The sequence below is a fragment of the Heterodontus francisci genome, chromosome 44, assembly GCF_036365525.1.
Source record: "Heterodontus francisci isolate sHetFra1 chromosome 44, sHetFra1.hap1, whole genome shotgun sequence".
In the NCBI taxonomy this organism is placed as follows: domain Eukaryota; kingdom Metazoa; phylum Chordata; class Chondrichthyes; order Heterodontiformes; family Heterodontidae; genus Heterodontus; species Heterodontus francisci.
This window is the reverse complement of record NC_090414.1, coordinates 26,671,441-26,687,970: the sequence shown is the minus strand read 5'-3', so window position 1 is coordinate 26,687,970 and position 16,530 is coordinate 26,671,441. Positions and strand designations below refer to the sequence as shown.

The following is a 16,530-nucleotide window of genomic DNA, read 5'->3' as shown; positions in this document are numbered from 1 at the left end:
CAGAGAGAGACAGATTGAAGAGAATTGGCAAAAGCATCAGAGGGGGAGATGAGAATTTTTTTTTAACACAGCGAGTTATGATCTGGGATGTGCTGCCTGAAAGGGCGGTGGAAGCAGTTTCAATAGTAACTTTCAAAAGAGAGTTGGATATAAACTGGAAAATGAAAAAGATTGCCGGGCTATGGGGAAAGAGCAAGGGGGAGTGGGACTAACAAAGAGCCGACACAGGCACGATGGGCCGAATGACCTCATTCTGTGTTGTAAGATTCTATGAGTATAGGAATATAGGAATAGCTAGATGAAGAAAGACCAAAGTCCATCGAATTCACTTTTTACCATTCTGGTAGTTGCTTGATACAATGATACTGGAGTTGTTAGAGATTGATTACTATGATTAGCTATCAATTAGTCTCCAACAGACCCATAGGAATAGCTGTTCAGCTCCTTGAGCCTATTCTACTGTTCAGTTAGATCATGGCTGATCTGTATTTTAACTCCATCCACTTGCCTTCATTGTGTAACCCTTAATATCTTAAACTGGACCCAGATTTAAAACGAAGAATGCTCCCAGTGGTGGAGAGCTTTGGGAGCCATAGGTCCAAAGTCACCTGGTCCTCCCAAACATGCTACACTCGCCACACAAGTTACTCATATACTGGATTCCAAATTTTTTTTAGGGAAAATAAGGTGCAAACATTTACCATGATGTCACCATCCACCTCGTAGAGACAGTGTAGGGTGAACTCGCGGTTCAGACCCCCTCCTGGCAACACGCTGGAACAGGCCATGTTCAGCAAGTCCTCCACTGAAAGCACAAAACACACCATTGAAAAGGATTCCCAATGCGGTCTCCATTTGAAGGAAATCAGATCAATTCTTGATTTATTAAAGCTCTTTATTTTCCAATTGAAAGAAAGAGATAAATGCATTGATACAGCACCTTGCACCACTTCAGGACATCCCAAAGTGCTTTACAGCCAATGAAGTACTTTTGAAGTGTAATCACTGTTGTAATGTAGCAGCCATTTCGTGCACAGCAAGATTCCACTAATAGCTGTGTGATAATGAGCAGGTAATCTGGTTCAGTTGGGTGAGGGATAAATATTGACCCTAGGACACCAGGGAGAACACCCCTGCTCTTCCAATAGTGGTCGTACATCCACCTGAGAGGGCAAACCAGGCCTCGGTTTAAAGTCTCATTGAAAAGACGGCACCACTGAGGTTCAACATTGTCTGTGCTGCACTGAAGTGTCAGCCTGGATTTTTGTGATCAAATCCCTGGAGTGGGGCTTGAACCCACAACCTTCTGACTCCAATGTGAGAGTGGTACCCACTGAACCATGGCTGAAAATTAGGGGTCCTTCTGCATGGTGACCTTTCACCCTGTTGTTTCCAGCTCCACTCTGCCCTGCAGCTTTATTTAAACTGCAGTCAGTGCTCAGTACAAACCACTGAGGGTATTAGAAGGGCTTCAGTACTCTAAAGGTAAATGAGCGTTAACAAGGTGTTAATTTACTTGTGTTTGTTGTTGCATTCAGTCCACCTTAACAAGGTGTGAACTGATGCATAAACCAGCCTTTATGGCCCAAGATATATGCTGGCTGGAGAGTCTAGAGGTAGGGGACATGGTCTCAGGATATGGGGTCAGACATATTGAATGAGATGAGGATAAATTTCTTCACTTGAAAGGTGGTGGATCTTTGGAACTCTGTACCCCAGAGGGCTGTGGATGCTCAGTCTTTGAGTATATTGAAGACTGAGATTGATAGATTATTGGACACTATGGGGTATGGGCATTGTGCGTAAAAGTGGAGTTGTTGCAGAATCAGCCATGATTTTATTGAATTGCAGAGCATGCTCGAGGGGCCATATGGTTATTCCTGCTTCTATTTCTTGTGTTTTTATGGTTGTTCTGGAATTGAGTGCGGCTTAAAGAGGAGTGAACTAGTGCGTAAATGCAGCCGAGATGGCCTTAGATTTATGGAGCACTTCAGAGCTGTCACCAGCAACTTTGGAGTGGATATTAGTAGTTAATGGTCATTGCTATTTGGCCAATATAAACCACCACCCATTTTATACTTGGGCATTTGAAGTGGTGGAGACTGAATAAAGCACAAAGTACTAACTTACCCTTCTGTTGCACCTCATCATTTTCCACCAATTCCTTCCAAGGCCTCCACACCAAATCTGCTGCATGTACATCCTCTTCACCTGGGAGCGTGTCCATCAAGTCGGGGATCACAGCTTGGAAACGAGGCCCAATGTTTATGCAGCTGGAGAGACAAACACACTTATTTACTCAGCTGGTCGCCAGGAGCAACGTCCGAACCTCCTGGCCGTCTCATCGAGCAGGAAGAATCTCAAAAAGGAGCTGAGAAAAATCGACGAGCAATCCCTTTAACTAATGACAGGATGTCTAAAGGTAATTGCAAAAGAATTGCTGTTCACATTTTGGTTGGCAGAATCAGGAGACCACATACTGCTTGGAAAATAAGTGTCTACATGAAGTAGAAGAGGAGAGAGAAATCTGGGGATACATGTACACAAATCACTAAAAGTAGTGACACAGCTTAATAAGGCCATTAAAAAAAAGCAAACTAAGCTTTGGGGTTCATTGAATTGAAAAGCATGTTAAACTTGCATAGTACCTTGGTTAGATCACAGTGGAAGCACTGTGACCAGATTAGAAGCCTGCTACCCGACCCGTACCCATCTTCCGGGGACGGCTTTCGGGTTCGGGTTGAGTCAGGCCGAGTCCACATTGAGTTGGGTCAGGTCGGGTCGGATACACACAGTAAGTCCTCTGCTGGTAAGTATTAAAAAAATTTTAAAAAACTTACCTGAGCTTGCAGTTCGGGACAAAACTGAGTCTGCGCTGCAAGTAAGTGACGACACTATGACGTCATCACGCATGCGCTGCAGCTTCTTGCAGGTTCGATGTCAGGAAGGTAAGTAAATGTATGGTCGGGTCAGGCCGAGTAGTGGCAGGTTCGGGTCAGGCCGGGCTCAGTGCAAAATTGGAAGGACTCGGGCTGGGTCGGGCTTGGGCCCGCTGTGGTTCGGTCGGGTTCTTTTTCCCAACCTAAAGCAGGCCTCTAGAAGAATATAGAGGCACAGGAGAACGTGCAAAAGGGATCTTCTAGAATGATACCAGAACTGAGAGGTTATACCGATCAGGAAGGATTGAATAGGCTGGGGCTCTTTTCTGGAGAAAAGAGAAGGCTGAGGGAGCGACCTGTTAGAGGGCTTTAAGATTATGAAAGGGTTTGATAGGGTTGATGTGGAGAACATTTTTCCAGTAGTGAGGAAGACCAGAACTAGGGGACATAAATATAAGATGATCACTAATAAATCCAAAAGGGAATTCAGGAGAAATATCTTTACCTAGAGAGTGGTGAGAATGTGGAACTCGCTACCACAGGTGGTGGTTGAGGCGAATAGTATCGATATATTTAAGGGAAGCTGGATAAACACATGAGGGAGAAAGGAATAGAAGGATATGCTGATAGGGTGAGATGGAGAGGGGGTGGGAGGAGGCGTGTGTGGAATATCAACATCAGAATAGACCCTTTGTACTGAAGGACCTGTTTCTGTGCTGGAAATTCCATGTTCGATTAAGTACATTTAGTGATCTATTGGGCTTTGTGAGGGTTGGGTATCAAGCAGCCTTGCGGTTCATTTTAAATTCAAGGGAGGTGATAATTAAACATAAAACACGCTAAAATAAGGATTAAAAGAAGAAACTGACCATAATTAGGAACTTGGGATACTGAATGACTACCTCTGCAGAATATCCGATCGTCCCATATTTGTGTTTTTTTTGACAGGGCGTGTGGTGGTTGGGGTGAGCGTGGGATCTTTTTGTACATAATTTGACAGCTATGTTTGCCTGCAAAGCCACAGTGACTGCACCAGAAGAGCGTTATCAAAACAAGTTGGTTCTTTCTCAGACTATGTCTGAAAAAAGACCTTCATTACATGTCACAATCGCAATAAGAAATACCCCAGGGCTGTTGCTGTGAATAGGTGCATGGCCTGGCGACTTCCCCTTTCACTTCTCCCGGTCACAGGATCATAATGTCTTTCAGTCTCCCTCTGACAGCACAGCCAATATTGGCTGCTTAACAAACCCCTGTACCTGCTGTACCTCCATACATCCAGCACTGACACTGTACCTGCTGCACCTCCATACATCCAGCACTGACACTGCACCTGCTGCACCTCCATACATCCAGCACTGACACTGTACCTGCTGTACCTCCATACATCCAGCACTGACACTGTACCTGCTGCACCTCCATACATCCAGCACTGACACTGCACCTGCTGCACCTCCATACATCCAGCACTGACACTGTACCTGATGTACCTCCATACATCCAGCACTGACACTGTACCAGCTGCACCTCCATACATCCAGCACTGACACTGTACCTGCTGCACCTCCATACATCCAGCACTGACACTGTACCTGCTGTACCTCCATACATCCAGCACTGACACTGTACCTGCTGTACCTCCATACATCCAGCACTGACACTGTACCTGCTGCACCTCCATACATCCAGCACTGACACTACCTGATGTACCTCCATACATCCAGCATATACACTGTACCTGCTGTACCTCCATACATCCAGCACTGACACTGTACCTGCTGTACCTCCATACATCCAGCACTGACACTGTACCTGCTGCACCTCCATACATCCAGCACTGACACTGTACCTGCTGTACCTCCATACATCCAGCACTGACACTGTACCTGCTGTACCTCCATACATCCAGCACTGACACTGTACCTGCTGCACCTCCATACATCCAGCACTGACACTACCTGATGTACCTCCATACATCCAGCATATACACTGTACCTGCTGTACCTCCATACATCCAGCACTGACACTGTACCTGCTGTACCTCCATACATCCAGCACTGACACTGTACCTGCTGCACCTCCATACATCCAGCACTGACACTGTACCTGCTGTACCTCCATACATCCAGCACTGACACTGTACCTGCTGTACCTCCATACATCCAGCACTGACACTGTACCTGCTGCACCTCCATACTTCCAGCACTGACACTGTACCTGCTGTACCTCCATACATCCAGCACTGACACTGTACCTGCTGTACCTCCATACATCCAGCATATACACTGTACCTGCTGCACCTCCATACATCCAGCACTGACACTGTACCTGCTGTACCTCCATACATCCAGCACTGACACTGTACCTGCTGCACCTCCATACATCCAGCACTGACACTGTACCTGCTGCACCTCCATACATCCAGCACTGACACTGTACCTGCTGGACCTCCATACATCCAGCATATACACTGTACCTGCTGCACCTCCATACATCCAGCATATCCACTGTACCTGCTGTACCTCCATACATCCAGCATATCCACTGTACCTGCTGTACCTCCATACGCCCAGCATATACACTGTACCTGCTGCACCTCCATACATCCAGCACTGACACTGTACCTGCTGTACCTCCATACGCCCAGCATATACACTGTACCTGCTGCACCTCCATACATCCAGCACTGACACTGTACCTGCTGTACCTCCATACGCCCAGCATATACACTGTACCTGCTGCACCTCCATACATCCAGCACTGACACTGTACCTGATGTACCTCCATACATCCGGCACTGACTCTGTACCTGCTGCACCTCCATACATCCAGCACTGACTCTGTACCTGCTGTACCTCCATACATCCGGCACTGACTCTGTACCTGATGTACCTCCATACATCCAGCATTGACACTGTACCAGCTGTACCTCCATACATCCAGCACTGACTCTGTACCTGATGTACCTCCATACATCCAGCATTGACACTGTACCAGCTGTACCTCCATACATCCAGCATTGACTCTGTACCTGCTGCACCTCCATACATCCAGCACTGACACTGTACCTGATGTACCTCCATACATCCAGCATATACACTGTACCTGCTGTACCTCCATACATCCAGCATTGACACTGTACCTGCTGCACCTCCATACATCCAGCACTGACACTGTACCTGATGTACCTCCATACATCCGGCACTGACTCTGTACCTGCTGCACCTCCATACATCCAGCACTGACTCTGTACCTGATGTACCTCCATACATCCAGCATTGACACTGTACCAGCTGTACCTCCATACATCCGGCACTGACTCTGTACCTGCTGTACCTCCATACATCCGGCACTGACTCTGTACCTGATGTACCTCCATACATCCAGCATTGACACTGTACCAGCTGTACCTCCATACATCCAGCACTGACTCTGTACCTGATGTACCTCCATACATCCAGCACTGACTCTGTACCTGCTGTACCTCCACACATCCAGCACTGACACTGTACCAGCTGTACCTCCATACATCCAGCACTGACACTGTACCTGCTGTACCTCCATACATCCAGCACTGACTCTGTACCTGATGTACCTCCATACATCCAGCACTGACACTGTACCTGCTGTACCTCCATACATCCAGCACTGACACTGGACCTGATGGACCTCCATACATCCAGCACTGACACTGTACCTGATGTACCTCCATACAACCAGCACTGACACTACCTGATGTACCTCCATACATCCAGCACTGACACTGTACCTGCTGTACCTCCATACATCCAGCACTGACACTGTACCTGATGGACCTCCATACATCCAGCACTGACACTGTACCTGCTGTACCTCCATACATCCAGCACTGACACTGTACCTGCTGTACCTCCATACATCCAGCACTGACACTGTACCTGATGGACCTCCATACATCCAGCACTGACACTGTACCTGATGTACCTCCATACATCCAGCACTGACACTGTACCTGCTGTACATCCATACATCCAGCACTGACACTGTTCCTGCTGTACCTCCATACATCCAGCACTGACTCTGTACCTGCTTTACCTCCATCCATCCAGCACTGACTCTGTACCTGCTGTACCTCCATACATCCAGCACTGACACTGTACCTGATGTACCTCCATACATCCAGCACTGACACTGTACCTGATGTACCTCCATACATCCAGCACTGACTCTGTTCCTGCTGTACCTCCATACATCCAGCACTGACTCTGTACCTGATGTACCTCCATACATCCAGCACTGACACTGTACCTGATGTACCTCCATACATCCAGCACTGACACTGTACCTGCTGTACCTCCATACATCCAGCACTGACTCTGTACCTGATGTACCTCCATACATCCAGCAATGACTCTGTACCTGCTGTACCTCCATACATCCAGCACTGACACTGTACCTGATGTACCTCCATACATCCAGCACTGACTCTGTACCTGATGTACCTCCATACATCCAGCACTGACACTGTACCTGCTGTACCTCCATACATCCAGCACTGACTCTGTACCTGCTGTACCTCCATCCATCCAGCACTGACACTGTACCTGCTGTACCTCCATCCATCCAGCACTGACTCTGTACCTGATGTACCTCCATCCATCCAGCACTGACTCTGTACCTGCTGTACCTCCATACATCCAGCACTGACTCTGTACCTGATGTACCTCCATACATCCAGCACTGACTCTGTACCTGCTTTACCTCCATCCATCCAGCACTGACACTGTACCTGCTTTACCTCCATACATCCAGCACTGACTCTGTACCTGCTGTACCTCCATACATCCAGCACTGACTCTGTACCTGATGTACCTCCATACATCCAGCACTGACTCTGTACCTGCTTTACCTCCATCCATCCAGCACTGACACTGTACCTGCTTTACCTCCATACATCCAGCACTGACTCTGTACCTGATGTACCTCCATACTTCCAGCACTGACTCTGTACCTGATGTACCTCCATCCATCCAACACTGACACTGTACCTGCTGTACCTCCATCCATCCAGCACTGACTCTGTACCTGATGTACCTCCATACATCCAGCACTGACACTGTACCTGATGTACCTCCATACATCCAGCACTGACACTGTACCTGCTGTACCTCCATCCATCCAGCACTGACACTGTACCTGATGTACCTCCATCCATCCAGCACTGACACTGTACCTGATGTACCTCCATACATCCAGCACTGACTCTGTACCTGATGTACCTCCATACATCCAGCACTGACACTGTACCTGATGTACCTCCATCCATCCAACACTGACACTGTACCTGCTGTACCTCCATCCATCCAGCACTGACACTGTACCTGATGTACCTCCATACATCCAGCACTGACTCTGTACCTGATGTACCTCCATACATCCAGCACTGACTCTGTACCTGATGTACCTCCATACATCCAGCACTGACACTGTACCTGATGTACCTCCATCCATCCAGCACTGACACTGTACCTGATGTACCTCCATCCATCCAGCACTGACACTGTACCTGATGTACCTCCATACATCCAGCACTGACTCTGTACCTGATGTACCTCCATACATCCAGCACTGACTCTGTACCTGATGTACCTCCATACATCCAGCACTGACACTGTACCTGATGTACCTCCATACATCCAGCACTGACACTGTACCTGATGTACCTCCATCCATCCAGCACTGACACTGTACCTGATGTACCTCCATACATCCAGCACTGACTCTGTACCTGATGTACCTCCATCCATCCAACACTGACACTGTACCTGCTGTACCTCCATCCATCCAGCACTGACTCTGTACCTGATGTACCTCCATACATCCAGCACTGACACTGTACCTGATGTACCTCCATCCATCCAGCACTGACACTGTACCTGATGTACCTCCATCCATCCAGCACTGACACTGTACCTGATGTACCTCCATCCATCCAGCACTGACACTGTACCTGATGTACCTCCATCCATCCAGCACTGACACTGTACCTGATGTACCTCCATCCATCCAGCACTGACACTGTACCTGCTGTACCTCCATACATCCAGCACTGACACTGTACCTGATGTACCTCCATCCATCCAGCACTGACTCTGTACCTGATGTACCTCCATCCATCCAACACTGACACTGTACCTGATGTACCTCCATCCATCCAGCACTGACACTGTACCTGATGTACCTCCATCCATCCAGCACTGACACTGTACCTGATGTACCTCCATCCATCCAGCACTGACACTGTACCTGATGTACCTCCATCCATCCAGCACTGACACTGTACCTGATGTACCTCCATCCATCCAGCACTGACACTGTACCTGCTGTACCTCCATACATCCAGCACTGACACTGTACCTGATGTACCTCCATACATCCAGCACTGACTCTGTACCTGCTGTACCTCCATCCATCCAGCACTGACACTGTACCTGATGTACCTCCATCCATCCAGCACTGACACTGTACCTGCTGTACCTCCATACATCCAGCACTGACACTGTACCTGATGTACCTCCATACATCCAGCACTGACACTGTTTCTGATGTACCTCCATCCATCCAGCACTGACACTGTACCTGATGTACCTCCATCCATCCAGCACTGACACTGTACCTGCTGTACCTCCATACATCCAGCACTGACACTGTACCTGATGTACCTCCATCCATCCAGCACTGACACTGTACCTGCTGTACCTCCATACATCCAGCACTGACTCTGTACCTGATGTACCTCCATACATCCAGCACTGACTCTGTACCTGCTGTACCTCCATCCATCCAGCACTGACTCTGTACCTGATGTACCTCCATCCATCCAACACTGACTCTGTACCTGATGTACCTCCATCCATCCAGCACTGACTCTGTACCTGATGTACCTCCATCCATCCAGCACTGACTCTGTACCTGATGTACCTCCATCCATCCAGCACTGACACTGTACCTGATGTACCTCCATCCATCCAGCACTGACTCTGTACCTGATGTACCTCCATCCATCCAGCACTGACTCTGTACCTGATGTACCTCCATACATCCAGCACTGACACTGTACCTGATGTACCTCCATCCATCCAGCACTGACACTGTACCTGATGTACCTCCATACATCCAGCACTGACACTGTACCTGATGTACCTCCATACATCCAGCACTGACACTGTTTCTGATGTACCTCCATACATCCAGCACTGACACTGTACCTGATGTACCTCCATACATCCAGCACTGACTCTGTACCTGCTGTACCTCCATCCATCCAGCACTGACTCTGTACCTGATGTACCTCCATCCATCCAACACTGACTCTGTACCTGATGTACCTCCATCCATCCAACACTGACTCTGTACCTGATGTACCTCCATCCATCCAGCACTGACTCTGTACCTGATGTACCTCCATCCATCCAGCACTGACTCTGTACCTGATGTACCTCCATACATCCAGCACTGACACTGTACCTGATGTACCTCCATCCATCCAGCACTGACACTGTACCTGCTGTACCTCCATACATCCAGCACTGACTCTGTACCTGATGTACCTCCATACATCCAGCACTGACACTGTACCTGATGTACCTCCATCCATCCAGCACTGACACTGTACCTGCTGTACCTCCATACATCCAGCACTGACTCTGTACCTGATGTACCTCCATACATCCAGCACTGACTCTGTACCTGCTGTACCTCCATCCATCCAGCACTGACTCTGTACCTGATGTACCTCCATCCATCCAACACTGACTCTGTACCTGATGTACCTCCATCCATCCAGCACTGACTCTGTACCTGATGTACCTCCATCCATCCAGCACTGACTCTGTACCTGATGTACCTCCATCCATCCAGCACTGACACTGTACCTGATGTACCTCCATCCATCCAGCACTGACTCTGTACCTGATGTACCTCCATCCATCCAGCACTGACTCTGTACCTGATGTACCTCCATACATCCAGCACTGACACTGTACCTGATGTACCTCCATCCATCCAGCACTGACACTGTACCTGATGTACCTCCATCCATCCAGCACTGACACTGTACCTGATGTACCTCCATCCATCCAGCACTGACACTGTACCTGCTGTACCTCCATACATCCAGCACTGACACTGTACCTGATGTACCTCCATACATCCAGCACTGACTCTGTACCTGCTGTACCTCCATCCATCCAGCACTGACACTGTACCTGATGTACCTCCATCCATCCAGCACTGACACTGTACCTGCTGTACCTCCATACATCCAGCACTGACACTGTACCTGATGTACCTCCATACATCCAGCACTGACACTGTTTCTGATGTACCTCCATCCATCCAGCACTGACACTGTACCTGATGTACCTCCATCCATCCAGCACTGACACTGTACCTGCTGTACCTCCATACATCCAGCACTGACACTGTACCTGATGTACCTCCATCCATCCAGCACTGACACTGTACCTGCTGTACCTCCATACATCCAGCACTGACTCTGTACCTGATGTACCTCCATACATCCAGCACTGACTCTGTACCTGCTGTACCTCCATCCATCCAGCACTGACTCTGTACCTGATGTACCTCCATCCATCCAACACTGACTCTGTACCTGATGTACCTCCATCCATCCAGCACTGACTCTGTACCTGATGTACCTCCATCCATCCAGCACTGACTCTGTACCTGATGTACCTCCATCCATCCAGCACTGACACTGTACCTGATGTACCTCCATCCATCCAGCACTGACTCTGTACCTGATGTACCTCCATCCATCCAGCACTGACTCTGTACCTGATGTACCTCCATACATCCAGCACTGACACTGTACCTGATGTACCTCCATCCATCCAGCACTGACACTGTACCTGATGTACCTCCATACATCCAGCACTGACACTGTACCTGATGTACCTCCATACATCCAGCACTGACACTGTTTCTGATGTACCTCCATACATCCAGCACTGACACTGTACCTGATGTACCTCCATACATCCAGCACTGACTCTGTACCTGCTGTACCTCCATCCATCCAGCACTGACTCTGTACCTGATGTACCTCCATCCATCCAACACTGACTCTGTACCTGATGTACCTCCATCCATCCAACACTGACTCTGTACCTGATGTACCTCCATCCATCCAGCACTGACTCTGTACCTGATGTACCTCCATCCATCCAGCACTGACTCTGTACCTGATGTACCTCCATACATCCAGCACTGACACTGTACCTGATGTACCTCCATCCATCCAGCACTGACACTGTACCTGCTGTACCTCCATACATCCAGCACTGACTCTGTACCTGATGTACCTCCATACATCCAGCACTGACACTGTACCTGATGTACCTCCATCCATCCAGCACTGACACTGTACCTGCTGTACCTCCATACATCCAGCACTGACTCTGTACCTGATGTACCTCCATACATCCAGCACTGACTCTGTACCTGCTGTACCTCCATCCATCCAGCACTGACTCTGTACCTGATGTACCTCCATCCATCCAACACTGACTCTGTACCTGATGTACCTCCATCCATCCAGCACTGACTCTGTACCTGATGTACCTCCATCCATCCAGCACTGACTCTGTACCTGATGTACCTCCATCCATCCAGCACTGACACTGTACCTGATGTACCTCCATCCATCCAGCACTGACTCTGTACCTGATGTACCTCCATCCATCCAGCACTGACTCTGTACCTGATGTACCTCCATACATCCAGCACTGACACTGTACCTGATGTACCTCCATCCATCCAGCACTGACACTGTACCTGATGTACCTCCATACATCCAGCACTGACACTGTACCTGATGTACCTCCATACATCCAGCACTGACACTGTTTCTGATGTACCTCCATACATCCAGCACTGACACTGTACCTGATGTACCTCCATACATCCAGCACTGACTCTGTACCTGCTGTACCTCCATCCATCCAGCACTGACTCTGTACCTGATGTACCTCCATCCATCCAACACTGACTCTGTACCTGATGTACCTCCATCCATCCAGCACTGACTCTGTACCTGATGTACCTCCATCCATCCAGCACTGACTCTGTACCTGATGTACCTCCATCCATCCAGCACTGACACTGTACCTGATGTACCTCCATCCATCCAGCACTGACTCTGTACCTGATGTACCTCCATCCATCCAGCACTGACTCTGTACCTGATGTACCTCCATACATCCAGCACTGACACTGTACCTGATGTACCTCCATCCATCCAGCACTGACACTGTACCTGATGTACCTCCATACATCCAGCACTGACACTGTACCTGATGTACCTCCATACATCCAGCACTGACACTGTACCTGATGTACCTCCATACATCCAGCACTGACTCTGTACCTGATGTACCTCCATACATCCAGCACTGACACTGTACCTGATGTACCTCCATACATCCAGCACTGACACTGTACCTGATGTACCTCCATACATCCAGCACTGACTCTGTCCCTGATGTACCTCCATACATCCAGCACTGACACTGTTTCTGCTGTACCTCCATACATCCAGCACTGACTCTGTACCTGATGTACCTCCATACATCCAGCACTGACACTGTTTCTGCTGTACCTCCATACATCCAGCACTGACTCTGTACCTGATGTACCTCCATACATCCAGCACTGACTCTGTACCTGATGTACCTCCATACATCCAGCACTGACACTGTTTCTGCTGTACCTCCATACATCCAGCACTGACTCTGTACCTGATGTACCTCCTACATCCAGCACTGACACTGTTTCTGATGTACCTCCATACATCCAGCACTGACACTGTACCTGATGTACCTCCATACATCCAGCACTGACTCTGTACCTGATGTACCTCCTACATCCAGCACTGACACTGTTTCTGATGTACCTCCATACATCCAGCACTGACTCTGTACCTGATGTACCTCCTACATCCAGCACTGACACTGTTTCTGATGTACCTCCATACATCCAGCACTGACACTGTACCTGATGTACCTCCATACATCCAGCACTGACACTGTACCTGATGTACCTCCATACATCCAGCACTGACACTGTTTCTGATGTACCTCCATACATCCAGCACTGACACTGTACCTGATGTACCTCCATACATCCAGCATTGACTCTGTACCTGATGTACCTCCATACATCCAGCACTGACACTGTACCTGATGTACCTCCATACATCCAGCACTGACTCTGTACCTGATGTACCTCCATACATCCAGCACTGACTCTGTACCTGATGTACCTCCATACATCCAGCACTGACTCTGTACCTGATGTACCTCCATACATCCAGCACTGACTCTGTACCTGATGTACCTCCATACATCCAGCACTGACTCTGTACCTGATGTACCTCCATACATCCAGCACTGACTCTGTACCTGATGTACCTCCATACATCCAGCACTGACACTGTACCTGATGTACCTCCATACATCCAGCATTGACTCTGTACCTGATGTACCTCCATACATCCAGCACTGACACTGTTTCTGATGTACCTCCATACATCCAGCACTGACACTGTACCTGATGTACCTCCATACATCCAGCACTGACACTGTTTCTGATGTACCTCCATACATCCAGCACTGACTCTGTACCTGATGTACCTCCATACATCCAGCACTGACTCTGTACCTGATGTACCTCCATACATCCAGCACTGACACTGTTTCTGATGTACCTCCATACATCCAGCACTGACTCTGTACCTGATGTACCTCCATACATCCAGCACTGACTCTGTACCTGATGTACCTCCATACATCCAGCACTGACTCTGTACCTGATGTACCTCCATACATCCAGCACTGACTCTGTACCTGATGTACCTCCATACATCCAGCACTGACACTGTTTCTGATGTACCTCCATACATCCAGCACTGACTCTGTACCTGATGTACCTCCATACATCCAGCACTGACTCTGTACCTGATGTACCTCCATACATCCAGCACTGACTCTGTACCTGATGTACCTCCATACATCCAGCACTGACACTGTACCTGATGTACCTCCATACATCCAGCATTGACTCTGTACCTGATGTACCTCCATACATCCAGCACTGACACTGTTTCTGATGTACCTCCATACATCCAGCACTGACACTGTACCTGATGTACCTCCATACATCCAGCACTGACACTGTTTCTGATGTACCTCCATACATCCAGCACTGACTCTGTACCTGATGTACCTCCATACATCCAGCACTGACTCTGTACCTGATGTACCTCCATACATCCAGCACTGACACTGTACCTGATGTACCTCCATACATCCAGCATTGACTCTGTACCTGATGTACCTCCATACATCCAGCACTGACACTGTTTCTGATGTACCTCCATACATCCAGCACTGACACTGTACCTGATGTACCTCCATACATCCAGCACTGACACTGTTTCTGATGTACCTCCATACATCCAGCACTGACTCTGTACCTGATGTACCTCCATACATCCAGCACTGACTCTGTACCTGATGTACCTCCATACATCCAGCACTGACTCTGTACCTGATGTACCTCCATACATCCAGCACTGACTCTGTACCTGATGTACCTCCATACATCCAGCACTGACACTGTACCTGATGTACCTCCATACATCCAGCACTGACTCTGTACCTGATGTACCTCCATCCATCCAGCACTGACACTGTACCTGATGTACCTCCATACATCCAGCACTGACACTGTACCTGATGTACCTCCATACATCCAGCACTGACACTGTTTCTGATGTACCTCCATACATCCAGCACTGACTCTGTACCTGATGTACCTCCATACATCCAGCACTGACTCTGTACCTGATGTACCTCCATACATCCAGCACTGACACTGTACCTGATGTACCTCCATACATCCAGCACTGACTCTGTACCTGATGTACCTCCATACATCCAGCACTGACACTGTACCTGATGTACCTCCATACATCCAGCACTGACACTGTTTCTGATGTACCTCCATACATCCAGCACTGACACTGTTTCTGATGTACCTCCATACATCCAGCACTGACTCTGTACCTGATGTACCTCCATACATCCAGCACTGACTCTGTACCTGATGTACCTCCATACATCCAGCACTGACACTGTACCTGATGTACCTCCATACATCCAGCACTGACTCTGTACCTGATGTACCTCCATACATCCAGCACTGACACTGTTTCTGATGTACCTCCATACATCCAGCACTGACTCTGTACCTGATGTACCTCCATACATCCAGCACTGACTCTGTACCTGATGTACCTCCATACATCCAGCACTGACACTGTACCTGATGTACCTCCATACATCCAGCACTGACACTGTACCTGCTGTACCTCCATACATCCAGCACTGACACTGTTTCTGATGTACCTCCATACATCCAGCACTGACTCTGTACCTGATGTACCTCCATACATCCAGCACTGACACTGTACCTGATGTACCTCCATACATCCAGCACTGACACTGTACCTGATGTACCTCCATACATCCAGCACTGACACTGTACCTGATGTACCTCCATACATCCAGCACTGACTCTGTACCTGATG

The 16,530-nt window shown here is 48.6% G+C and overlaps 1 protein-coding gene and 1 long non-coding RNA gene across 20 annotated transcripts in view; one reads left to right on the top strand and one right to left on the bottom strand.

Moving 5' to 3' along the window:
• Positions 1-16,530, bottom strand: part of LOC137355913 (transcriptional-regulating factor 1-like) — a 216,766-nt gene that overhangs the window by 15,661 nt on the left and 184,575 nt on the right. For all 19 annotated transcript variants that reach the window (XM_068021554.1, XM_068021548.1, XM_068021546.1 and 16 more), the window contains 2 exons: positions 2,131-2,273; positions 702-805 (listed from right to left, as the gene is read on the bottom strand). In XM_068021554.1, coding sequence (XP_067877655.1) covers positions 702-805; positions 2,131-2,273 — 247 coding nt within the window. The remainder of the gene's footprint in view (positions 1-701; positions 806-2,130; positions 2,274-16,530) is intronic.
• Positions 2,178-16,530, top strand: part of LOC137355914 (uncharacterized) — a 182,121-nt gene continuing 167,768 nt past the window's right edge. Inside the window, exon 1 of the long non-coding RNA XR_010970981.1 lies at positions 2,178-2,422. This is a non-coding gene — a long non-coding RNA (uncharacterized lncRNA). The remainder of the gene's footprint in view (positions 2,423-16,530) is intronic.